This window comes from Nelumbo nucifera, chromosome 1, assembly GCF_055504915.1.
Source record: "Nelumbo nucifera cultivar China Antique chromosome 1, China Antique-T2T, whole genome shotgun sequence".
In the NCBI taxonomy this organism is placed as follows: domain Eukaryota; kingdom Viridiplantae; phylum Streptophyta; class Magnoliopsida; order Proteales; family Nelumbonaceae; genus Nelumbo; species Nelumbo nucifera.
The window spans coordinates 208,297,646-208,324,562 of NC_142649.1; the positions used below are offsets into that span (position 1 = coordinate 208,297,646).

The window sequence follows — 26,917 nt, forward strand, 5'->3', positions numbered from 1 at the left end:
GGGATTTCAGATCAAATCAACCCACTATGGGCCCATAGCAAGGATTTTGATTGTTCAAAATGTCGATACGTATAATATAATATGTAATGGTTTTTGAATCCACCAAAATGCCAAAAGATGGTTTCATTCAAAACTTGAAACCTGAAGCTTTTTAAAAGTATGAGTATCATTCCTTTGAGAGAGATTCAGACAACAAGGAGAAAGCATACAAACAACTTATTTGAGAATACCCTCTTATTTTTTAACTAGAAATAAGAGGGAAATAGTCTGATTTAGTTATTTTTATGTTTCAATTTGATGCTTTTAAGATTCTAAATTTAGCTGATTCAATAAATAAAAATACAAAAAAAAAGGAAAAAAACTCAGAGTCCAGCAGAATTAATTGGGCCACAGAAATGAATGTATGCAACTATTTGGCGATGACACCCAATCCGGGGAACGATTGAACGAGACACACAAATGAAAAAGTAATGTGGGGTGAGAGAGGCTCGAACTCTCGACCTCAGGATAACTCAGAAGCTATGAGACCTACGCGCTAACCAACTGCGCCACCACCCCAACCTGTAAGATTAGCGACTATTTTAATATAAATCCTATATTAATCGCATTAAAAATTCGGTATAAAGAAATGGTCAGCAGGGTTGTCGGATCGTTGGTTAGTTATGACTTATGACCACCACCTCATCTAATCCGTCATCCTGGTCAAGTGGATCCCACCACTTCAACGGTTAAAGACACCCCTCAGAACTGAAAGCCTGAAATAACGATACCCTTTAATTTGTTTCTTAATTTAGTCCTAAACTACTATCACATATATAAACATCCTTGTTTCTTCCCAGATCTCTTCTATCACTCTCTCTATCTTACTAAACTTAAGAAAGAAGAAATAGAAGAAGAATGGAGTTTGCAGCAGTGATGGAGTTGTCAGGACTGCAGAAGCAACGAAGTTCTTACATACCCGAGCTCCCTCTTTGCCTTCAGGTCTGTTGGTTAGGATTTCCCTTGATTTTACACTGTTTTGCTTTTCATTTTATGATCAAAAAGATGTATGCATCCGTTTTAAGGGAATTCTGGTAATCAAGTTAAAGTCTCTACATCAACATTGCCTAGTCTGGTAGCAAAAGGTAGCCTGGTCTGATTTACTATGAAGTGACTACTGATTGCAGAACAAGAACATAATGACTCTTTGTTCATGTGCATCCAAACAGGGTATTAATATTTAAGACTAAGGCTATGGCAGATAAAAAATCCCCACTAATCTTTATAGAGAGAATCTTAATAACTTTCGGCTATGAAAATTAAAATTAGGGGTGTTCATAAAAAATCAAAAAATCAAACCGAATCAATGAAATCCAACTGAAAATTCTGATTAATCAAATAGGTAAATTTGGTTTTCTGTTGAAAAATTGGCTGATTAACCGAATTAACCGGATAGGATAGAATTACTAGGGATGCACATGGGCCAGGCTTGGACCGAACCTTGATATCCTTGTATACCGACTGATTATTAAATGGGTTTAATTTAATAGGCAGGCACAGGCCAGAACCCATGGGCCTAAAGTAATGTACAAAGCTTGGGCAGTGTTTGTCTATTAAAAAGAAAACAAGTATATATAGAGGCAATGCAAGTGCAACATATGTGAGAATATTTTGGTGAGCGTAAATACGTGGGAACTGTTTTAAGCAGCGTTAAGTGTTAAGAACATAGAACCAAAATAGACGATGATAAGATGTATTAGTTTCCTGAGAAACATAATGGAGAAAGCAGTAAAGTTGTTATAAAGAGAGGCTGAACAAATTGAGTTTGTGCTGATATTCGTCAATGAATAAATGAATTAGCAGGGAGCAAGTGTGCAAATCGAGTTTGGTGAACCCACCAAAGTTGCCGACCATTCAGATGCTCATCCAATCCAACGATCTTTTCCTCTAACATACGGGCAGCCGCTGCTTCATTTCTTGACAAAGCCTAGTAAACTCCCTGATTCACATGACACCAAGGAGCATCCAGTTATGAGGTAAAAAATTAAGTAAAGCAATGAATAAGATCCTATAGTATTGGATGCTGAGCATGGTTTTTAAAACCGGATCAGACCAGATAGTTGAACCGAAAAAACCGAGAATTGGTCAGGTGATCAGTTCTGTTTTACTCTAGAATTGTTATTTCGCTAAAAACCATTGATTTGGTCAGCAAACTGCTGACCTGGGCGGTGAACCATTCAACGGTTTGGTTGTTTTTTATTTTTTTTTAAATTAATTTTTTTTGTCAGAACAGACCGTCCATTCAATTTAAAAGGTCAGACTATTTAACTTGGGAACTAGACCCCTGACCAATTCATTGTCCGATTTGGTTTTACAAACCTTGGCTGAGAGATTGAATGTATTGTACCAATTGTCTTTGCGAGATGGAGTCCTCACCTGGAAATCCTACCAGCAGAGCAGCCCAAATTTTGGATCAATTTGGGAGGGCTGAGCTGAAGATAAGCATTGGTTCAGATGCTTTGAATAAACTGATTCAGCAAAGCTGTTATATTTGTTGGCAACTGGCTTTTAATTAGCTGTCTACTAATTAATCTTGACAATAGCACCCCATTTGAGAGGTCTGAGCTAAAGATCCAGCTAAAACTGTTTCTGCTGCTTTGAAGCACTCCTGATAGACCATATTTCAAGGGGCTGAAGTGGACAGCCCTGACTGAAAGTTGATTAGGCTTGCTGAATTTTTGACCAAACATTGGTTGTAGGTGTCCATGTGGGATCTATCTTTGGAAAACCAGAAGCCACTGCCCAAATGGGCACAAACTATTCAAAGAGACTGAAGCCCTCCCACTCCCACGGACAGCCCTTCAATTGACTGATCAACGGCAAAGCTTAAGCACTCGCAAATGGGTCCCATGAAAAATGGTATTTTCACATATCAAAGTTTGAAAAACTCTGTAAATGTGGCATGTTCGGGTTATGTACGTAGCCTATTTGAAGCTCCTAATAAAGGGAATAGCACTTGGCCAATGTAATGGTTTTGTTTTCTTGAAACAAAAAGAACTCCACATCCAAAACTGCCATATCAACAATGGCAGTTGTTCACTTTTTCTGCTTTAAGAAAACAAAACCATTCACATTAGTCTTTCACTTTTTTTTCTACCCCATCAGCTTATCACTAGTGTTACTTAAAACACTACAGGATTGGAGTTATTTTCTGTGGACGCCAATCTCCAGGAGGACATAATATTGTATGTGGACTTCATGATGCTATCAAGTCTCACAACCCCAAGAGTACATTGCTTGGATTTTGTGGTGTGTATCGACTCTCTCTCTCTCTCTGTTATTTGTCTATTCACGTTCTAAACAATATCTTTCTTTTCCATTCACCAAATTTCCTACTAAATTGAATTTTGGTTTGGAATCATTTTCCACGTATGAATACTCTTTTTGTTGTAATTAGATTTTATTGTCTCTAATATGATTAAATTTAATTACTTGCGGTTCATGTTCAAAGCCACTTTACATCAAAACAAACTTACAACTGTAAATATTAGCGAGTATAATATATATTAATAATATGTAAATTGGATGCGTCTGACAAATCAAATCAACGTTTGTGCAAACCAGGCAACCTAAAGGCCATATTTGTTACCAGCATAGAGAATTACATACCACTGGCATTGTGTAGCAACATCAGTTTGTCGCATAAGACCTAAAAGTTGATTTCAGTGTTAATTTGTATCTCACCAGCTTAGGTTTCTTTATGTTTTTCTGGTTCAGTATCTAATTTCGTCTGCTTCCATCTCTCATCATTTGTTTAAGTGTTTTTAAATTGGCTTTGTGTTTGGAGACATTTCTCGTTCAAAAGTACTTGAACTGTCTGTTAGCATTCTTATTTAATTCTCTCATTAGTAATCTATTCATTTAGTTGTGATAATCTCATATATAGCTGTACCATCCTTCTTAATGACTTACTTATACTTGTTGTTGGAACAGGGGGTACTGAAGGATTATTTTCTCAGAAAACTATAGAAATCACAGAAGATATTGTTTTGTCATATCGTAATCAGGGTAAGCCTGAAGCAACTTCAAGTGAAATGTTAACCAATAATGGGTGTTATATCCACGGATAGAAATTTTTGATCTTACTGCTTTTCTTTTCTGTTATGTTTATCATAATATAGTTATTACTTGATTCTAGTCTACTTGTCAATGCTTCTCCTAATCGAGGATTGTGAAGTAATTAATAGTTCAAATCTGATCTGAACCAAAATTAAGTTCCCTTCACAAAAATAATCCCCTCTACTCTGTGTTTGTGGGCGAATCTGTTGACATAGATGCCACCCAAAACATGAGATATGGCTGTTTGATTGAGCTTGTCTGAGTAACCCCATAAGCTGGTCCACTTACCACCAGTCATTTACATGCCTTATCAGCTCAAGACACCTCCAAACTCTATCAGTATCCACTACTCAGTAATCTCTTCATTGCAGCTTCTATCATCTCCCATGCCATTTTGAAGTCAGCATGGATTTCCATATGAAAACATCTAAATCTTGCTTTAAGGTGGCTTCTGTGCGACATTAATGGTCCAATCTTTTTTCCAAGTACTAGTTCATTCCCTTCCTCTGTTATCTATGTATGTGTCAGTTGTCCTATACATGTTTAAGTTAGATGACTAAAAGATGCAATCTCAAATTTTACTCTTTAAATTATTTTATTGTTTGTGCTCAAGCTGAGTTGACATATCTTTTTTTTTTTTTTTTAATTTATAACTCAATCTGTTACTTGTAAAGGTGGTTATGGCATGCTGGGTAGAACAAAGGATCAGATCAGAACAAGTGAACAAGTAAAAGCGGCATTGGATGCTTGTGAAGCATTGAAGTTAGATGGGCTTGTGATCGTTGGAGGTAAGTACAATTTATCTCAATGGAATTACTAAAGCAAGAAAAGTTACCAAATTCGAGTCTTATGTTTCTCTCGTTTACCTTTTTTGGTGAAGGGATTATATCTAATACTGATGCAGCTCAACTTGCTGAGACATTTGCCGTAGCAAAATGCCGAACAAAGGTATTTGTGACATTTCTGGTTGTTTGAAAACAGCTAATATCTGTTAAACATTATTTCCATTGGGAGAACTGGTATCTCAATATGTTCTACATTTTTTTTTATAATGTTAAGACTTCTGTTTTATGTCTTTATAATGTTTATATCAAATGGAATACCTAAAACATTAGCATCTGCCAACAATAAGAAAGGCAATATGTCTCTTCATATCTTTCTATATAACTAATTTTGAGTGGCTTACATTATTACTTTTGATCTTGATTGTTTGAGTTTTTCCTGGAAAAGAGTTTTTAAATGTTTAGGTTATCTAAATCAATAGGGATACTTAAAGACTTGGAATACTTTTGATTGATTTTCTAGGTATCAGATCATCTGAGAGAAGATTCTCTCTACAACAACTAGAAAGCCTGTCCTGGAACTTGTAAAGACATTTTAATACCCTATGAAATTTTAAGGCCTTCTAAGCTCTCTCTGTCTCTCTTTTCTTATGCAATATTGTATTTACATGATATTCTATACTAATAACTTTAATTGTAAAATTAGATTTACTGAAATGACTCAACTATGTTAGGCACAACTCACAAAAAATGTGCTGAATTTCTTCAGATTACTGAGTTTATTTTCTTCTTGTCTGACAGGTAGTTGGTGTTCCTGTTACCATATATGGGGATCTGAAGAATCAGTTTGTTGAAGCAAATGTTGGATTTGATACAACCTGCAAGGTATATGATCAATGCCAATTTCTTCTTTTGACACATACAGAACAAACAAAGTTGACATGAAGGCATAGAAAAAATGGCCAAAACAATTACCAAAAATTATATTTAATGCCCTTGGTTTTACTCTTGTTTACATGGTGATAAAAATTATTTCATGGAAATATTCTTGTCTTCTATGAGACAGTCTTTGAATGAGTGCACCCCCTTTATCAAAATTTGGATCCCCAAGCTTATTGTTTTACCATACTGATAGGTCCATATCTAGACTACCCATCCTAAAGACACATATAGAAAGGACTAGAGCTCTAAGTAATTTCCTTCTTAGAAAATATAAATCCAAATAAGGCATGGTTTAGGATTTATGAAAGAAGTAGCTATGAAGATTTTAGAAAACCATGGACAGAAATTTGGTCAAGGATTCAGAAGACTACAGTTTAGGGTATAATTCTTTAGCCACAAAAGTAAATACCTTAGTTCGGAAACTGATATTAGAGGAACGAACAAGCTTCAAGTTGATGACATAACAAGTCAAGGAAGAAAAAGGAAAGTTCTGCAGTCAAATAGATTTCTTTCATTCAAATAGACTCACAGAATACATCAATCAATCCCCCTTCTCCATATTTATCAACACTTTTAAAAATTAAAAAAAAATACAAGTTGAAGATATTTGAAGACAGAACATTCTCTGATTGTTATCCTGTTCTAGATAGAATTATTCTAATTTCAAAATATCCAAAAACTACTCTTCACTGCATGAACTACAATTGAAATAATAATCTTAATAAAGCATCCTCATCTAATGCAATTAAGAGTCAATTCTAGTTTTTTCTTCTAAGTTGGAGTTTGCAAAGGGAGTTACGAGCCCTTATTTCTATAGTCTATAAGTAGAGTCATTGTGATTGAATTTTTAGAACAAAAACAATTTAATGAAATTTTTTGAGGCTTGTAAAGCATGCGTGATGTCCAGAATTTGTTTTATCGAATGTTTTTTGTCATTCTCTCTCTCCCCCCCAATAAAATCCTTACCACATTTCCCCCTATACCATATTTAATTTTTTTCTTACCCACCTCATACACTAGTAGGACTTACCTCTCTTGTCTATGCAACCTATTCAAGAACCAAAACAACTGCTGCTAGGCCAACTTTTGGGATCAATTTCCAGGCCCATATGACTGAAAAAGAAATTTTGTGGTCTAGCTCCTTTCTGATATATATTTCTTGGGCTACACAATTATGTTAGGCAAAACTTGAAGTAGTTGATCAAGACTACAGTCAGTCTTGAATCCAAAAAGGTTTTGGATGGAGAAAAGAAGAAGAAGAAAAGAAGGAGAAAAGGAGGAGAAGCAGAAGTACACAAGGGTTTAGAAAGGAGAGGGACAGATAGACTGAATCTGCCGCCCCACTCTTAATATTTATATGTTATGTTCACTAATTGTAGGAAAAGGCAGAATTGCCCTTAATGCTTACATGGCAAATAAAACAATAATAAGCTGAAATAACAAGCTGTCTGAAATAACTATCAACTAACACTGATATAACTAACAAAGATTACATGTGCTGTCATACGAACACAGTGGGGTCCACAGCCGTGGGGCCCACATCATTGTTCTCTACACTCCCCCTCAAGTTGGGAATAGATATTTGTCATTCCCAACTTGCATAGGTTTGCCTCTAGCTTCTTCCTTGGAACAACCTTGGTGAGAAGATCTGCGAGCTGCATGTTGGAGGTGATATACGGGAGACACACTTCTTGAGATGAGACCCTTTCTCTGACAAAATGTCGATCAAGTTCCATGTGTTTAGTTCTGCCATGCTGCACCGGATTGTGAGCTATATTAATAGCTGCCTGATTATCACAATACAGCATTAAGGGCTTCTCATAATCAATACCCAACTCTTCAAGTAGTGACTTCAGCCATAAGATTTCAGCCACTCCATTAGCCATCGATCTGTATTCAGCTTCAGCACTAGAGCGAGAAACAACACTTTGTTTCTTACTCCTCCAAGAAACAAGGTTACCTCCTACAAAGGCACAATATCCAGAGGTAGACCTCCTGTCATCAGCACTCCCAGCCCAATCAACATCTGTATAGACCTCGACCTTCATGTGATCATTATTCTTGAACAATATACCTCTACTTGGACATCTCTTCAAGTATGCTAATATTCTCTCAACTGCAAGGAGATGAGTAGTCCTAGGGGAATGCATGTACTGGCTGATAACACTGACTGAATAACTGATGTCTAGTCGTGTGAAACAAAGATATAGGAGTTTTCCAACCAACTGTTGGAACATAGCTTTGTCTTCAAAAGGCTCTCCACCCTTTGCACTGATCTTGTGATTCTGTTCAATGGGTGTATTTGCAGGCTTGACACCTAACTTTCCAGTTTCTGCTAACAGATCTAGAACATACTTCCTTTGAGAAATAAAGATCACATGTTTAGATCTAGTAACCTCAATACCCAAAAAGTATCGTAGTGCACCAAGATTTTTCACCTCAAACTCTTGATGAAGGAGTCATTTGAGGGACTCAATCTCACTATTATCATTCCCTATCACTACAATATCATCCACATATACAACAAGCAAGGTTAAAGAAGAGTTTACTCTTTTAACGAACAATGTATGGTCTAATTGGGCCTGTACCTAGCCGAATTTTCCAAGGACTAGTCTGAATCTATCAAACCAAGCTCTGGGGGACTGCTTTAGTCCATACAATGCTTTATTCAGTCGGCAAACCTTCTTACCTGTCTTTGCAACATTAAATCCAGGGGGTAATTGCATGTAGACTTCTTCCTGTAAGTCTCCATTCAGAAAGGCATTTTTAACATCCATTTTTAACACCCATTCAATTTCCGCAATAGGGTCTGCACGCAAGGGACCATAACAATGTGGTGCAACACCGTTTCCCTTTACGGACTGCAATGGGGAGGTCAAGGTCATCCGAAGGAAGGGAAGTAGCAACAGTGGAAGGTATCTCAGTGAGACCTGGATCTGATAAGGGGATTGTAGTACCTGGATCTGGATCCACAGAAGGAACTGGGGCTGGCCTGGACTGCTGATGACCGAAATCAACCTGCCTCCACCGCCTGTGATAGACTTTTAACTCCTGACACCTCTGATAACCCTCCCCATTACAGCCCTCATCACTCAATGGAATGGGTAAAGGAACCTCAGATGAGTTAACCCCACTCTCACTGCTCTCCCCCTGAGGAAAAAGGCCCAAATTCTCACTACTCTCCCCCTGAGGAGAAACCCTAGGGTAATAGGGTACCTCCTCAAAGAAAGTGACATCCATCGAGACAAATCTTCTCCCAGAAATAGGTTCATAGTAGCAATAACCCTTTTGAGTTTGTGCATAACCGAGAAAAATGCATTTGGAGGCCTTAGGGTCAAATTTGGAATGATGGGGGCCAAGAATCTGAACAAAGCAGGTGCAACCAAAGGTTTTAAGGGGAACAGTAAATAATTCCTCATATGGGTATAGAAGGGTAAACGGAGGCTTCATGTCCAGAACCCGTGAGGAAACCCGATTAATGAGATACACTTCCGTGAGAATAGCATCGCCTTAGAAATGGATAGGCACATTGGAGGTAAACATAATGCTTCTAGCCACCTCCAAAATGTGTCTATTATTCCTCTCGGCAACCCCATTCTGCTGTGTTGTATAAGGACAAGTGCTCTAGTGAATAACCCCATGATCGAGTAGATAAGAGGCCAGTGGCTTGGCAAAGTATTCTTTCGCATTATCAGATCTGAGGATTTTGATTTTGACCCCGAACTGGGTTAAAATCATCTGATGAAAGGTCTGGGTCAGAGCAGAAACCTCATCTCGAGAACGCATAAGGTAAACCCAAGAAAAACGGGTGTAGTCATCAACAAACAACAGGAATTATTTGTACCCTCCCACAGATGGGATGTGATACGGGCCCCAAACATCGGTGTGCACAACATCAAAAGAATTACTACTTCTTTTATAACTCAAGGAATAAGATGTTTTACAATGCTTTGCAAGCTCACAACTCTCACATCTCAAATTTGACATCTCAACAGACTCAAACAAATTAGGAAACAAACTCTTCAAAGACCGAAATGATAAATGACCTAACCAATTATGCCAAAGCATAACCGGACTCACAGACTGAGAAACAAAAGATTTCTTATCCACATGTTCTTTCCAATGAGAACTCTCTTGAAGCAGATAGATCCCATTCGTCTCACAGCCAGTTCCAATCACCTTCCTCGTCTCCAAATCCTGAAAAGCACATCGGTCAGGGAAAAAGGTTACTGAACAATTCTGGTGTTTTGTAATACTACTGACTGAAAGTAAATCAGTATCAAGTTTAGGAACATGCAAGACTGAGGATAAGGAGATAGTATCAGACAACTTGATGTCTCCCTTACCAAAAATGGGAACAAGGGAACCATCAGCAATGGATACTTTATCTCTACCAGAAGATAAGTGATAGGTAGTGAACAGTGATGGCAAGCTAGTCATATGGTCAAATGCACCTGAGTCTATTACCCAACAATGTTCAGTGTTACTTGGAACTGAAGCATGGTAAGCTGAGGCCTGAGTACCTGAATGAGCAAAGGCTGATGTGGCAGGGGCTGATGATGACTGAGATGACTGAGCTGAATTCCCAACCTCCTTTTCCAACTGTATTAGTGCAGCCCGAACAGCAGCTAAGGTGTCTAGGGGCATGCCTTTTGTGCCCGATGAGGATGCGGAATTGGTATTAACAGCCATATGAGCATTACCCCTTTTGTTCCGTAGTTTTGCTGGAACTAAATGAGGGTGCAACTTCCAACATGTATCTTTAGTATGCTTGGGTTTCTTGCAATGTTCATGAAAGAATGGTAGGATCCATCTAATGGACGCCATAAAGGTTGCGGAATGGGTGGGGCGAATTTCAAAAATTTCCTACCTTCTCCCAACTGGGAATCATATTCCCTGAATTTAGAATACAATATTCAAGGATCTACTTGAACCCTAATCAAACCAGATCTGTACCAAAAGATAAATGGGAGGATTATACCTGATCCGGAGAAGCAGTATCTCCCAAAGTTGGTGTTCACGCCCAAAGAATGCTCCAAGATCTGTCCCTGCTGAAGATGACACAGCTGTGGATGGAACAGAACCAGCAGGGTGCGTCCTACACACTGGATCCTTCACAAGAATCCCCTGGATGTACTAAACACTGAATTCTTTCAGTCTTTCTTGCAAGACTGATGTCAAGAACTGGTTTCTTGACTTTCTTTTCTGCAAAGATCAAATCTTGCAACAATGCAGATGGCGGCGGCAGGAGGAGATTTCCAGAAACGAAAAGGCTGAACTGTTTTCTTTTCTGGAGAGAATGAGATCTAATCTCAATTCGCAGGAACCTTTCTTGCTTACCAGAACCTCTTGGATCGAAATCTGATTTCCCTCTCTTGGTTCATTCGAAAATCTCCTCTCTTTTCTTCTTGATTAAGAAATCTCCTAATTAGGAGTTATCCCAATCCAAATCAGTATTTGGATAGGGGATAATCTTAATCCCTTTTCCCAGATAGAGTTAGCTTACTCCTGATCTTATCAGGAGGTTACCAGATTCAAATCTGATTTGAATTTGGTCTCTAAGAGTGGATAAGGCTAAGAGCCCAATCCTTTTTGCTAACTTCAATCTCAAATTCGCCCCATTGATGGGTGATCATATCAGCCCACCTCGAAATGGGCTTTTGGCCCATTAAGTATTCAGTGTTTAATTAGTTTCCAATCTGCTGCCCAGTTGGGCTTCTTTGTATGGCGTGGGACCCAAGCATTGATCTACACACCAGCCACATGGGTTCGGCCCAGCCTTTAATACAAGGCCCAGCCGAATTCACTGAAAATCTCAATGAACCCCTTGAGTCCATCGTATGAACCCTATGGGCCCAACACTTACATTAAGTGGTCCCTGGGCCAAGCCATCTTATAAAAACCCAGGGACTGTGGGCAGGTGCAAGATTAGCCCATCAGGTATTATCCTAAATGGTCTTACACTTAACCTCTCAGCCCTTAATGATCAAGCACTGCCCGACAAGAGAGGACCTCTCCCTCGGCTGCAAGGAACAGTGCCGCACTCTCCTCTCACATGGATCCCGGGAATTAAAACCATTTGCAAACATTTTGAAACCGTACATATATATGTAAATATATTAATTTTGCAAAAACAAAATTCCAACGATTGAAATCAACTGCCGGCAGTTTGGTTTCCATCAGAGAGAGTGCATTCCCGATCATTACCCTTTGTCCGACAAAGTGGCTGATTCTGTCACTATGACCACCCACTCAGATGAATTCTCAAACTGCCCCAACATACCCAGGTTTTGATCCCCACTAAGGATCTCACTGATTGGCATATCAAAGGCAGCCTGATCCAGCACCTAGTGAAGTGTCATAATCGAGTCTAGGGGTCAGGTGTAACTTTCCAGTTTTGCCCATCTATCTCCAAGGTCCAGGGCAAGACTGGAAATCTGGTCCGGTTCAAGGATTCAAGTAATCCCATGCTGTATGTGCCTCGGGTCTTACCCTGATGGCTGAGACAGGCCATCCCAACACTTGGTGGCACACCAGTATCAGCCTTGGCAGGATAAATCTCCCCAGACTTATCCAACGGCTGTGAACATTTAAAACTAACATGAGTCTCTACAAATGTCCAGTTTTAGGGTTTTACACAGAATTAAACCAAACAACATGAATCAAACATGCACTTTATTTATTTCCACTAAATAACAAAAGTATATCAAAATGATTGAAGCTAAGGGCATACAAAACTGTCTAACAGTTCATACACTAGATCCCGCTTATCTTCCTTCTTCATGTCCCTTTCTGTATCACCCCCAAACTTAGGTTTAACTGCTGCTAGGGTTGGGGGAAGGGCTGATGCTGCATCATAACTTTTCTCCTAGTCTCTTCACTATGCACCAAAGCGTAGGCTCGAGATAAGGTCACACTATCTCTTGTCAGTATCTACTGTCTCACAATGTCATAATCAGAATTCAGACCAACTAGGAATTCAAACACCCTATTGGTCTAAACTTGCTTTCTATGGGTCTGTGCATCTTTCGGTTCATAAGCCCTAGCAACATTAAGGGGTTGGGAGTAGGTCTCTTTCATGACATCCCAGATCTCCTTGGTTGTTTTTGCCCACAAATAATTTCGGCTGATATGTGGCTATATAGAGTTACACAGCCATGTCATAACCAAGTAGTTCTCCTGAACCCACTTGGTATACATTGGGTCCTCCTTGGAAGGTTCTTTCACATCTCCCAATAGGTAGCTAAGTTTTCCTCTTCCCCCAATAGCCATCATGGCCGATTGGGCCCATTCTAAGTAATTGGATCCGTCAAATCTCACAGTTGTAATCTGAAACGCAGTCTCAAACATATTACCAGAACTGTTGTTCCTAAAAACACCTTCCCCCTGATTCTTGAACTCCATTCTTGGTTAAGAATCAGTAATTAAGAACTATTAGAGCTACTGCAATAGAAAACAACACTTAAATAACTGATCACAGTCAAAATTCTGTATGAGTTCAGTTCGGATCTGATCTGAAACCAATTGGCAGTTCAGAATGTAAGCAGTCCAATAAAGGTTCTCACCCCAAAACAGGATTTGAAGCCAAAACAGGTCTAGAAACCACTTAGAAAACAATCTGTAATGCTGAAGTAGATTTAGGGTTTGATCGTAGGGTTAAGGAAACCTTTGTGAGAACATAAACAGTGCTCAGCCGCACCTTCCAAATAGGTTCACAGTCAAATCTGGTCGTAGGGTTAATGACAAACCCTAAAAAAAAATCAGAAAAACCCGATCGCCTCTGAGAAAATAAAGGAGAATTCAGCCGCTCCTCCTAGATAGGTCCAACCTATCTTTGACTGACGACGATCTCAAGGAAAAATAAAAACTTACCCAGAAAACTCTGATCGCCACCTTCAGTCTCGGCCTGAACCCTAATATTGATCATTTTAACCTTCTCTGATTCTTCCTGATTACCAAAACACTCTCCCAGCCTCTACAAGCCTTCGGACAGCTGCTAAACCCTTCTGGTAACCTCCAAGAATCAGCCAACGAACAGTTCTTTGTAAGCTTCCAGCCCTAGGCAGTTCTCATGTGGTCGGCTGGACTAGACACACATGAGAAACCCTAGATAGGCTCTGATACCAAGTAGTCGATCAAGACTACAGTCAGTCTTGAATCCAAAAAGGTTTCGGATGGAGAAAAGAAGAAGAAGAAAAGAAGGAGAAAAGGAGGAGAAGCAGAAGTACACAAGGGTTTAGAAAGGAGAGGGATAGATAGATTGAATCTGCCGCCCCACTCTTAATATTTATATGTTATGTTCACTAATTGTAGGAAAAGGCAGAATTGCCCTTAATGCTTACATGGCAAATAAAACAATAATAAGTTGAAATAACAAGCTGTCTGAAATAACTACCAACTAATACTGATATAATTAACAAAGATTACATGTGCTGTCATACGAACACAGTGGGGACCACAGCCATGGGGCCCACATCAGTGTTTTCTACACTTGATAAACTAAAACTTTGGTTTCTTCTTCATGATCAAAAGTAAAAGTAGATCACTATTTAATGCTTTTACTAAGTACCTCTAATTCCTCCTCACTACCTAGCAATGTAAGATTGGACACCGATGAACTGAGAGACAATAACAATAATCTTGTATAAATTCCAGGAGGTTCCACATGATCATGAGATATGCTATCTTATTTGTTCATGAAACCTTGCTCTACCTTAAATCAACCTGTGCCTCATTTTACTTTTATTGTTATATCTGAAATGAAATATGAATCTTATTAAGTTTCTGAGTCATGTTCAGCCTTTTATTCTTCTGATGGTATTATTGTAACCTATAGATTATTCAGGCAGTTATCTATGTTTTGATTACGAAAAGGGGCATATTTCATAGTTGATTCCATTCTTCAGGTGAATGCTCAACTTGTCAGCAATATATGCACTGATGCGCTGTCTGCAGAAAAGGTAAAAATTTTCATTTCCTTAATGCCACTGTAACTGCATTTGTATTCTTGGATAGATAACTAATGGTATTGAGAGATAGCTTGGTAGGGTGAAGTGGTGAACAACCCCATACAAGGGTGATATGAACAAAGAGGCGATTATTTCAAAGGCAGTAATTTGACTATATTTATATGCAAATTGTTTCCATTGTGAAGAGCGAATCCTGGTAAACTCTAAGGATGTTTCACCAGTGGCAGAAGTATAATCATATGCCTGTACATATGTTATTTATTCCAATCTGTTTCTAAAACAGAAATATGACATTTGAAGATTCTTAATTTTTTAATCCGTTCTCAGAGGAAAGTTAAGCAGTGTAAACCTTCTCTAGTTGAAGTGGTTGACCCACTTGCTTTTTCTACCTTAAGATCTCCCTTTCATGTTCTTTTTAATATCTTTTTTTGTTTCAATTTGGAATGGTGAGGAAGGGCACTAGTGGGTTCAGGATTTTAACAACAGTATAATTTACCTTATCCGCATCTGAACCTTAACTTGAAACATTTAAATATTACATCATATTTTTAGTGTTATGAGAAAAATCATGAGCTTGAGGTGGACCTTGGCACAATGGTAGGGTTGATCCATTGCAACCTGGGTGACCAGGGTTCAAATCTTGGAAACTGCCACTCTGTATGTGTAGGGGTAAGGCTGCATAAATCTGTTCCTCCCCAGACCCCGCATTGGTGGGGGCCTCGTGTACTGGGCTGCCCTTTTAGAAAACACATGAGATTCTTGAAATCTGGTTCTAAAATTTGTTTGTCTCTGCAGTATTATTATTTTATTCGAGTTATGGGAAGGAGAACATCTCATGTTGTCTTGGAATGTGCACTCCAATCTAATCCAAATATGGTGACTTTTCTTGAGAAAAATATACAGAACTTTGTTTATTTATTTATTACTCAATTTCTTTGAAAAATAACTTAGTTTAGTGTATTATTTTCAGTTTATCCTCAGTGAGGAGGTTGCATCTTCAAAGCTCACCCTATTCGATATAACAAAACGAATCTGTGATGCAGTTCAAGATAGGGCAGAACAAGGTTATACTTTCTTCTTTGTCATTCTGAGTTTGACAATAAACAAATGAATATATTATGGATCATCATCATTATGCATAATATTTGAGTGGTTTGGTTTCAGACAAGTACCATGGGGTCATTCTTTTGCCTGAAGGGCTTATTGAAAGCATACCAGAGGTTTATGCTCTCTTGCAGGTAATAGGGCACCTATTTATTGATTATTCATTATTATTTTCTTATTATAGTTTATGAGTGCTGAGGGATCAGTTCAGTCTTTTTAATTGTTTGTTTCTTAGTTTACAGCTTCTGTTATGACCTTGTAATAGAAGTTTTTATTTGTTTATTCTTTATTTCTTGATATGGGCGACCAGGGGGTATTATTTGAGAAATACATAGTACAGAACGTGAGCTATAGGAGTATGTGACTATGTAACTTATTGTTATCTTTGACATTATGGTCATTGTATTTTCTTTTATCTCTTTGTATATATATGAGAAAGTAAGGGCAGCAGTAGAACTATTTGCCTATTTTCAAATTCTCTCTTCTTACTCTTCTCCTCTTCTTGCTTCTCTTCTTCTTCTACTCTTACTTCAGATTCAATTACTTTTTGTTTTTCTTTTGTTTTACAAGAAAAGTCTTAGGTTCTTGAAAATGTTCGGTTTTATTATCAGTTTCTCATAACCATAGTTGATAGGACAATATTATTCTGTTATTTGGCCTTTTTACTGACCACAAGAAGGGACCTTACCAGGAAATACACCAATTACATAAGAAAGGGGTTTCTAGTGACAACATTCCAGCACAACTGTCACCTTGGGCAACTGCATTTTTTGAGTTCTTGCCACCATTCATTAGAAAGCAGGTAACCTTCTATGACCAATACTTAAGGTTTAAAATGTTGGTGTTAGCGGAAATGTCAATCATCCAAATGTAGGAAACATGTCAAAAATGTTGTTTAGAAATGTTGCAAAAATATATATGATGGGAACTTTGTGAGATATATAAAAATATATAATGATATTTTATAATTTTTTATATTTGAATATGTCTATTAAGTATCCATGTAGACTGTAACATTTAAAGCTAGACAATAGGGTAAATTCAAGCAGAATTTACTCACAAAATGTGCAAATAATTCTAATAGATCAACCTAGTAATCTATTTTAAAACTAATATTTATGTTCAAAACCAAAAATAATTTTGAGGTGGATCAAAGTGGTCATCATCCCCATTAGGCAGGCAACAATACTGCTGTTCCACATATCTATAATATTATTGCCAACTCATAATATCATAATACCGTCTTGTATACTCCTCCACATGGCACTAGTAGTTTTCATTGGTAAATATATCAATTCCAGTAATTTTCCGTGTCAGTACCCATGGAAACGGAAATATGTTGACATTTTAAACCATGTCAATACTTTATTTTCTTTACATTTCCCCCTTTCAGTTGATTTCACTGAAAATAAGTTTTCTTCAAAGGAGAACAAAATGAACAGATGAATGAGGTTGAAAGTATCTTTTAGCACTATGGAATAGTTGTTTTTAGAAGGGTATTGGTTTTCGCTTAATGACACATTTTAGATAAACACCATGATTCTGAACTTACCAGTTAACTCATCCAACCCTCCCTTTTAATAAGGAGCAGTTTTTAACCTATGAGAGATGAGATGTTTAGTTGATGACTCAGAAAACCAAGTTAACCTCTTCTGGAAGCATGTCTACATAAAATATTAAGTGCTTACCAATCTTGTTAATGAGACAAGAAAGGCTAATTGGATATAACATCCTATCTTGGACTGAACTATTTGCACTTGATAAAACTCAAAAAAGTAGGAACCCAATAACATGCTTGAAGTAAAATACTGTTGCCCTGATATTAATAGCATTTTCTTTCTTAATTGTTTCATATATTCTTGCTTTAAATATGGACTTGCTTCTTTTGCTATTTAATGGTAGTTTACACTAGAATGTTCATGATGCAGGTTCTTCTTTCCCCCGAATCTGATGATTCTGCACAGTTATCTCAGGTAAAAAGTTGAGAACTACATGCTTAACTTCTTTTCCCATTAGTAGTTTCAATAGTAAGCTGAGATTTGTATTTAATTTGACAGATAGAAACAGAAAAACTTTTGGCTCAACTAGTTGAAACAGAGATGAACTTGAGATCGGTAAGGTGGATATACCCATGCTGCCTCTTTTGTTTGTTATTTTCAATTTTATCATCACTATTGTTGTTTCCCTGGAGAAAAGGTTTGCAAAGTGCCTTAATTTTGAGTCCGTGAGAGAGCTTATTAATTCAGCCATAAAAACAATCCCAGGATTGATTTGAGTTTGACCATAGGAAGGGAAGAAATTCTATTAGAGCTTATTCAATTTGGAAAATAAAAAAAAAAGCTTATTCAATTTTTCTTTGGTTCTATATTGACATGTTAATAAATGTTTGATGAAACTCTACAGAGGGTTGGCACATACAGTGGGAAGAAATTCAATTCTATTTGCCATTTCTTTGGGTATCAGGCTAGAGGATCACTTCCATCGAAGTTTGACTGTGATTATGCTTATGTAAGCATTTATTATCTTTGTTTAATCTTTAACTGTACTTATCTGGGAAAAAACCAACTTATTCCAGTTCAAACAACTTGTGCACAGGTTCTCGGACATGTATCTTATCATCTTCTTGCAGCTGGTGTTAATGGTTATATGGCCACAGTGACCAATCTTAAAGATCCTGTGTGTAAGTGGAGTTGTGGAGGTGCTCCCTTAACGGTTTGTTCACCACCTTCTAAAATTTTGTTGTTAAAAGTGAATGCATTGTTGAAAGAAACTACTTGTTGATTATTGATGTGTCTGATTTCAGCCAATTTTTGGACTGATTGAGCTAAAAGTTAAAGCAAAGAAAAACAGTAGCAAAGGGCAGTTGCATCCAATCTTGTATAAATGGGCCACTGTATTCACAACTACACTTTCTGAATGAAATATATTATGCCTTACTATTTCAAAAGAAAATTAGAAAAGAAATAAGGTAATCAAAGAAGATAATGTCAGATGGACATGTCCATATACCAGGTTTAGTATGGATAAACTCTTGAAAATCAGAAACTCTCTATTATCATTCAATCTCCTTGTAAAGTCCATCTAGAAACTGCATGAGGTAATTCCTAACTAAAATAGAACTTCTAAATGCTCAATTCCTCTCACAATTTAAAAATATGCTAGGAAAATCACTTCATATTTATTAAATGGAAAATGTTTATAATGATATCCAAGTCAAATCCAAGGAGAATTTGTAAACCTTAAAATAAGGGCATGAATAAATTGACAAAACTAAAACAAATTTAATGAAATCTAAACAATGACTCAGGGTAAGGAAATAAATCACTCAACTTTTGGTCAAACAGTCAAACATTCTAATATTTCCAAAAAGTATAAACATATATTGGCAAGTCTTGACAACTCTAGATCCCCTTGTCTAATTGTCATGGAACTGTCTGAAGTGGTATAAAATGTTGGATCTTTCAAGGATTGAAGTCTGTGACAAGACGATAGTTTGTTTGGAAGGAAAAAAGGATGAAAAATTGAAGAGAAGAAGAGAAGAGAGGAAGAGAAGTACACAAAGAGAGTTTCAGAAAAAGAGGGAAGGTTATAATTTCTGCTGACCCACTCTTAGTATTTATATAACTATTGGCTAACTGTAAAAGGGCTGAATTGCCCTTATTGCTTACATGGCAAATAGAATAAGAAATAACTAATAATAAAGCTGAAATAACTAAAAACTAACAGTCATATCTAACAGAAATATTGCTGTCATACGAACACTGTGGGGACCACATCAGTGTTCTCTACACTCCCCCTCAAGTTGGGAATAGATATTTGTCATTCCCAACTTGCATAGATCTGTTTCTAACTTCTTCCTTGGAACCGCCTTGGTGAGAAGATCTGCAAGCTACATGCTGGAGGTGATATACGGAATACACACTTCTTGAGATGAAACCCTTTTTCTGACAAAATGTCGGTCTACTTCAATATGCTTAGTTCTGTCATGTTGGACCGGATTATGAGTTATATTAATAGCAGCCTGATTATCACAATACAGCATTAAAGGCTTCTCATAAGCAATACCCAACTCCTCAAATAGTGATTTTAACGATAGGATTTCAGCCACACATTAGCCATGGACTTGTATTCAGCTTCTGTACTAGAACAAGAAACAACACTCTGCTTCTTACTCCTCCAGGAGGCTAGGTTACCTCCTACAAAAGCACAATATCCAGAGGTAGACCTTCTATCATCAACACTCCCAACCCAATCAGCATCTGTATAAACCTCTATCTTCATGTGATTATTATTCTTGAATAGTATACCTCTACCTGGGCACCTCTTCAAATATGCTAATATCCTCTCAACTGCAAGTAAGTGAGTAGTCCTAGGAGAGTGCATATACTGACTGACAACGCTGACCGCATAACTGATGTCCGGTCGTGTGAGACAGATAGAGGAGTTTTCCAACTAACTGTTGGAACATAGCTTTATCTTCAAGTGGCTTTCCACCCTCTGCACTGATCATGTGATTTTGTTCAATAGGTGTATCTGTAGGCTTAACACCTAACTTTCTAGTTTCTTCCAACAAATCTAGAACATACTTTCTTTGAGAAACAAAAATCCCATGTTTAGATCTAGCTACCTCAATACCCAATAAGTATCGTAGCTCTCTCAGATCTGTCACCTCAAATTCTTGATGGAGTTGTTTGAGACACTCAATCTGACCGTTATCATTCCCTGTCACTACAGTATCATCCACATATATAGCAAGCAAGGTCAAGGAAGAGTTGATTCTCTTAATGAGCAGTGTATGATCTGACTGGGCCTGTACATAGCCGAATCTGTCAAGGGCTTGTCTGGATCTATCAAACCAAGCTCTAGGGGACTGTTTGAGTCCATACAAGGCTTTATTCAACCGACAAACCTTCTTTCTTGTTTCTGCATCATAAAATCCAGGAGGCAAATGCATGTAGACTTCCTCATGCAAGTCTCCATTGAGGAAGGCATTTTTAACATCCATCTGGAACAAGGGCCAAGAGTAACTGGCTGCAAGGGACAATAAAACCCTGAAGGTGGTCATCTTTGCCACTGGAGCAAAAGTCTCCAAGTAATCTATACCATAAGTCTGAGTAAATCCCTTTGCAACTAACCGAGCCTTATACCTTTCAATGGAACCGTCAACATTATGTTTCACAGTAAATACCCATCTACATCCAACCGGTTTCTTCCCTTTAGGCTAGTCAACTAGCTCTCAAGTATTATTCCTCAGAAGAGCATCATTTTCAACCTTCATTGCATCTTTCCACTCAGGAACTGACAAGGCCTCCTGCATTGTTCTGGGGATAGGAATATCACCAATAGATGTGAGGAAGGACCTATAAGAGGGGGACAGGTGATCATAGGACAAGAACTGGGAAATGCAGTGGGCTGTGGATGTGGTGCAACGTCGTTTGCCTTTACGGACTGCAATGGGAAGGTCAAGGTCATCCAAAGGAGGTAAGGGCTCAACAATGGAAGGTATCTCAGTGGAACCTGGATCTGATAAAGGAACTATAGTACCTGGATCTAGATTTGCAGAAGGAACTGGGGCTGGCCTGGACTGCTGATGATCGAAATCAACCTACCGCTACTATCTGTGATAGACTCTTAAATCCCAGCACCTCTGACACCCCTCCCCATTACATCCCTCACCACTCAATGGAATAGGTAAAGGAACTTTTGATGAGTTAACCCCAAACTCACTACTCTCCCCCTGAGGAGAAACCCTAGGATAATAGGGTACATTCTTGAAGAAAGTGACATCCATAGATACAAATCTTCTTCCAGAAGTGGGTTTATAGCAGCAATATCCCTTCTGAGTTTGTGCATAACCAAGAAAAATACATTTGGAGGCCTTAGGATCAAATTTGGAACGATGAGGTCCAAGAATCTGAACAAAGCAAGTACAACCAAAGGTTTTAAGGAGAATAGTAAATAAGTCTTTATCAGGGTATAAGAGGGTAAATGGAGGCTTATGTCAAGAACCCGTGAAGGAACTCGGTTAATGAGATACACTGCTGTAAGAATAGCATCTCCTCAGAAACGAATAGGCACATTGGAGTTAAACATTATGGTTCTGGCCACCTCCAATATGTGCCTATTCTTCCTCTCAGCAACCCCATTCTGCAGTGGTGTATGAGGACAAGTACTTTGATGGATAATCCCATGGTCAAGCAAATAAGAGGCTAATTGGTTGGCAAAGTAATCTTTCGCATTATCGGATCTGAAGATTTTGATTTTGACCCCAAATTGGGTTAAAATCATCTAATGAAAGATCCGTTCAAAGCAGGAACGTCATCTCCAGAACGCATAAGGTAAACCCAAGAAAAACGGGTATAGTCATCAACTAACAACAAGAAATATCTGTACCCCCCAATGAATAAGATGTTCTACAATGCTTTGCAAGCTCACAACTCTCACATCTCAAACTGGGCATATGAACAGACTCAAATAAATTAGGAAACAAACTCTTCAAAGACCGAAAAGATAAATGACCCAACTGATTATGCCAAAGTATAACCTGACTAACAGACTGAGAAACAAAAAACTTCTTATCTTCACTTTCTTCCCAATGTGAACTCTCTCCAAGCAGATAGATCCCATTCATCTCATGGCCAGTCCTAATCACCTTCCTTGTCTCCAAGTCCTGAAAACACATCGGTCAGGGAAAAAGATTACTGAACAATTCTGATGTTTTGTAATGCTACTGACTGAAAGCAAGCTAATATTAACCTTAGGAACATGTAGAACTGAAGATAAGGAGATGGCATTAGACAACTTGATTTCTCCCTTGCCAGAAATTGGAACAAAGGAACCATCAACAATGGACAATTTATCTCTGCCAGAAGAAAAGTGATAAGTAGTGAACAATGATGGCAAGCCAGTCATATGGTCAGATGCACCTGAGTCTATTACCCAACAATGTTCAGTGTTACCTAGAGCTGAAGCATGATAAGCTGAGGCCCGAGTACCTGAATGAGAAAAAGCTGATGTGGGAGCTAATGGCGGCTGAGATGGTTGAGCTGAATTGCCAACTTCCTTTTCCAACTGAGTCAAGGTAGCTTGGACAGCAGCTAAGGTGTCTAGAGGTGTGCCTTTTGTGCTCGATGAGGAGGTACAATCAGCATTAACAGCCATATTAGCATTACCCCTTTTGTTCCTGAGTTTTGCTAGGACTAAATGAGGGTGCAGCTTCCAACCGGTGTCTTTAATATGCTTGGGTTTCTTGCAATGTTCACATACTAGATCTCGGTTGTCTTCCTTCTTTATATCCCTCTCCATATCACCCCCAGACTTAGGTTTGACTGTTGCCAAGGCTGGTGGGAAGGGCTGATGCTGCATCATAACCTTTCTCCTAGTCTCTTCACTATGCACTAAGGAGTAGGCTTGTGATAGGGTCACACTGTCTCTTGTCAGTAGTTGTTGTCTCACAATATCATACTCAGGATTCAGACCAGCTAGGAACTCAAAAACCCTATTAGTCTCAACCTGCTTTCTATGAGTCTGTGCATCCTTCTGGCTTTCCCACTCAAGTGTTTTTAGGTGGTCAATTTCATGCCACAAAGATTTCAGTGTAGAGAAGTAAACCGAGACTGGTTTCTCTCCTTGCTTAAGGTTGTCAACCTCACATTTCAGTTCATAAGCCCTAGCAACATTAAGGGGTTGGGAGTAGGTCTCTTTCATGACAACACATATTTCCTTAGCTGTTTTCGCCCACAAATAGTTCCGGCTGATATGTGGCTGCATAGAGTTGCACAACTATGTCATAACCAAATAGTTCTCCTGAACCCATTTGGTATAGGTTTGGTCCTCCTTAGTTGGTTCTTTCACATCTCCCAACAAGTAGCTCAGTTTTCCCCTACCCCCGATGGCCATCATGACCGATTGAGCCCATACTAGGTAGTTTGATCCATCAAACTTAACTGTTGTAATCTGAAAGGTATTCTCAGACATGTTACCAGAATTGCTAGTCCCAAAAACACCTTCCCCTTGACTCTTAAACTCCATTCTTGATCAAGAATTAATAAAAAACCCTTTTTTAATTACTGTAATAGGAGAAACAACACCCAAACAACTGATAACAACCGGCTTAGGCCTTCCAAAGAACATAGAAAACAGAATTCTGAATGAAACTAGTTCAAATTCTGATCTGAAACAAATAACAGTTCTGAATTTTAGGGTTTTCTCTCAAAACCCTAAAGAAAACACAAAGATTTTCCAGCCGCACCTCTCAGACTAAACCAAGATGATCTTTTCTAAAGTCAATCACAAGAAAAAAGCTTACCTTATGAAAAAATCTCTGGCCACCACCTTCTGGTTGATGCAAAACCCTAATCTTGAGGATCCAAAGCTTCTTCTGATTCTTCCTGACTACTGGAACTCTCCCAAACTTCTACAATCTCTTTATTAGCAGCCGCACACTACCAGTAACCTCCAAGAATCAGCCGATCCTCCTTGTTGAAAAACTTCCAAACCTAGGAGGTTCTCATGCAGTCGGCCTAAGTCGGCTCTGATACCAAGTAGTCGATCTAGACTACAATCAATATTGAATTTAAAAGAAAAAAGGATGAAAAATTGAAGAGAAGAAGAAGAGAAGAGAGGAAGAGAAGAAGTACACGAAGAGAGTTTCAGAAAAAGAGAGGGAAGGTTATAATTTCTGCCGACCCACTCTTAGTATTTATATAACTATTGGCTAATTGTAAAAGGGTTGAATTGCCCTTATTGCTTACCTGGCAAATAGAATAAGAAATGACTAATAATAAAACTGAAATAACTAACTGGAATAACTACCAACTAACACTGTCATATCTAACAGAAATATTGCTGCCATACGAACACTGTGGGGACCACATCAGTGTTCTCTACAGGAAGTTATTGGCCCTTGAAATGTAATATCCTGCGTCTTGCCTGATTCCATGTATCAACTTTGGCTTTTTTGTCACAAACCAAAGCTTGTCTTTCCACAAGTCTTATGATTGAACTCGATTTATTTATTTATTTATGTTTTTGGAATCTTCCATAATGTGAGAAACCAAAGCATTCTGTGGTTTTAAAATCTCTTTTTTCTATCTAGAGCACACACATCCTTTATTATCTTTTTTCCAATGAGAGTATGTCCTTTCATCTAAAGATTTTCTTGGATCCATTTTATTTTATATGGTTGATATTGCAAAACAATTTAGGTTTCCCTTTCAAAATCTGAAAGCTCTTTAACTTTTTATTTTCATTTCCTTTATCACATGGTTAGGAGAAGTTTCTAATTTTTCCTTTATCTATCACCATATAATATAGGGAATGGAATCTTAAAAAAAATTAAAATGACCTGCATACATAGCATTCCTCCATTATATTTACAATGTTATTTATGGCAGGCCATGATGACAGTAAAGAGGTCGCAGGGCCCTGGGGCTTCATCAATTGGAAAACCAGCCATTCATCCAGCTCCTGTAGATTTGAGAGGAAAACCATATCAGTAAGTGGTTTTGGAATTTTACTTTTACTTACTTTAATAAGGTGTCCTCTTAATAAAACACAGTATCTTGTCCATCACAAAATTATAATAATTTTGTTGATTCCTTCATCACTTCATTTTTATGCTAACAAAACTGACTTGATTCAATGGTATACTGGGTTTAAGTTGATTGTAAATGCAAATAGGAGATTAAAGGTCAGTAAAACAACAAAGATTTCCGCACATGGCCCCATCTATCATGGACAATACTATGAAATAACATAATCAGTAAGTGTGACTACATAGACAATATAGATTTTTAGAAAATTTAAGCAATAGTTTGCTTACTGCATATTGAATAGTTTGAATTGGACTATCAAACAGGAGGTTCATTAAACAGTTCACTGACAACACTTGTCTTGTTAATTTTTATCCTTAGTGTTTTGATTCCATTAGAATTTCTTTAATTTATTTAACATTATTTTACTATCGTTGTCATCCTTTGTTATCGTGAGAAAATATTAATAATGGCTTCACAGATCTTTGATGCATTTCTCTATTCCATTGTTTTCATTAGTTGGTTTCAATAGACTTTATCTTCTAGCCTTCACAGGGTTGACATTTTTGCGGTGGTAACAGAACGTTGGTCTTTAATGGCGAGAAGCTCTTGATGGATGATCTCTACCGAAATCCAGGGCCCATTCAATTTGAGGGACCAGGCTCTGATAGCAAAACCATTACTTTGTGTATTGAAGACCAGGATTACATGGGGAGAATAAAAGAGTTGCAAACTTACATTGACATGGTAATATTCAACAGCCAAGTTCTCTCATGCACCTTTTTACCTTCTCTTCTACTTGGGTCTTTCTTAATTTAAAGTCATGATAGTATGCAGCATTTTACCTCATATTTAAATGCATGACCAAACTATTGTGGGCACATAATCATGAATACAGAAGGCAGCATCATCTATTTCTATATATTTCTCCTGGAAAATCTTTATATGTCAAATGGTCTAAAATTGAACAATACTATTGTACTTTTTTACATATTCTGAAGGAATTTTTATCTTCCAAACAAAAGTACTTCAATGGAGGAGGTTTACAACTAAACTTGATAGATATTTGGCATGCAAATTATTAGAAATGATAACTTTTGCATCCTCAATTCTACCTATGTGATCTGATATGTGGTACTCTTGAGACAATCTCCTTTGTCTATGTTCATGACAGGTAAAGAAGTTGGTGAAACCTGGTTGTTCACAAGATGTATTGAAGGCAGCCGTTAGTTCCATGGCTTCAGTGGTTAATATCCTCTCTCTTATGTCACCCAGTACAAAAGGCCAGTCCTCACTATGAGTTGATCTTCACTTCTTGTCACCGAAATAATGATTAGTCATTATTATTTGGAACTGAACTGCCTGTCTACCACTTGTTTGTTGAATGGTGGAGATGGAGGTTTTCCAACATAATGTCGGAAAGACTGCAGCAACTATGTGTTTGTAGATCTTTCTTCTACATAATTAATGATTAAATCTCTTAACCCAA

The 26,917-nt window shown here is 37.9% G+C and overlaps 1 protein-coding gene and 1 non-coding gene across 4 annotated transcripts; one reads left to right on the forward strand and one right to left on the reverse strand.

The window, feature by feature from the left end:
* Positions 1 to 473: 473 nt before the first annotated feature.
* Positions 474 to 558, reverse strand: TRNAM-CAU (transfer RNA methionine (anticodon CAU)). The gene is given in 2 exon segments: positions 474 to 509; positions 521 to 558. It is a non-coding gene; the product is annotated as a tRNA-Met (tRNA).
* A 265-nt stretch (positions 559 to 823) lies between these two features.
* Positions 824 to 26,917, forward strand: LOC104610420 (pyrophosphate--fructose 6-phosphate 1-phosphotransferase subunit alpha-like). Of its 3 annotated transcripts, none has more exons than XM_088896017.1 (19): positions 824 to 981; positions 1,843 to 2,015; positions 3,176 to 3,288; positions 3,973 to 4,047; positions 4,773 to 4,886; positions 4,979 to 5,046; positions 5,682 to 5,765; positions 14,729 to 14,782; positions 15,587 to 15,667; positions 15,762 to 15,855; positions 15,956 to 16,029; positions 16,587 to 16,697; positions 17,824 to 17,868; positions 17,953 to 18,009; positions 18,299 to 18,403; positions 18,491 to 18,607; positions 25,291 to 25,391; positions 26,010 to 26,175; positions 26,603 to 26,917. In XM_088896017.1, the coding sequence occupies exons 1-19, from the start codon at positions 898 to 900 to the stop codon at positions 26,726 to 26,728; spliced, it is 1,842 nt and encodes a 613-aa protein (XP_088752143.1). In that variant the 5' UTR covers positions 824 to 897; the 3' UTR covers positions 26,729 to 26,917. The 3 variants fall into 3 exon arrangements, 2 of the variants coding, with proteins under 2 accessions (XP_088752143.1, XP_088752142.1); XR_016081002.1 differs by having other exon boundaries at positions 843 to 981; positions 1,840 to 2,015; positions 25,984 to 26,175; XM_088896016.1 differs by having other exon boundaries at positions 847 to 981; positions 1,840 to 2,015.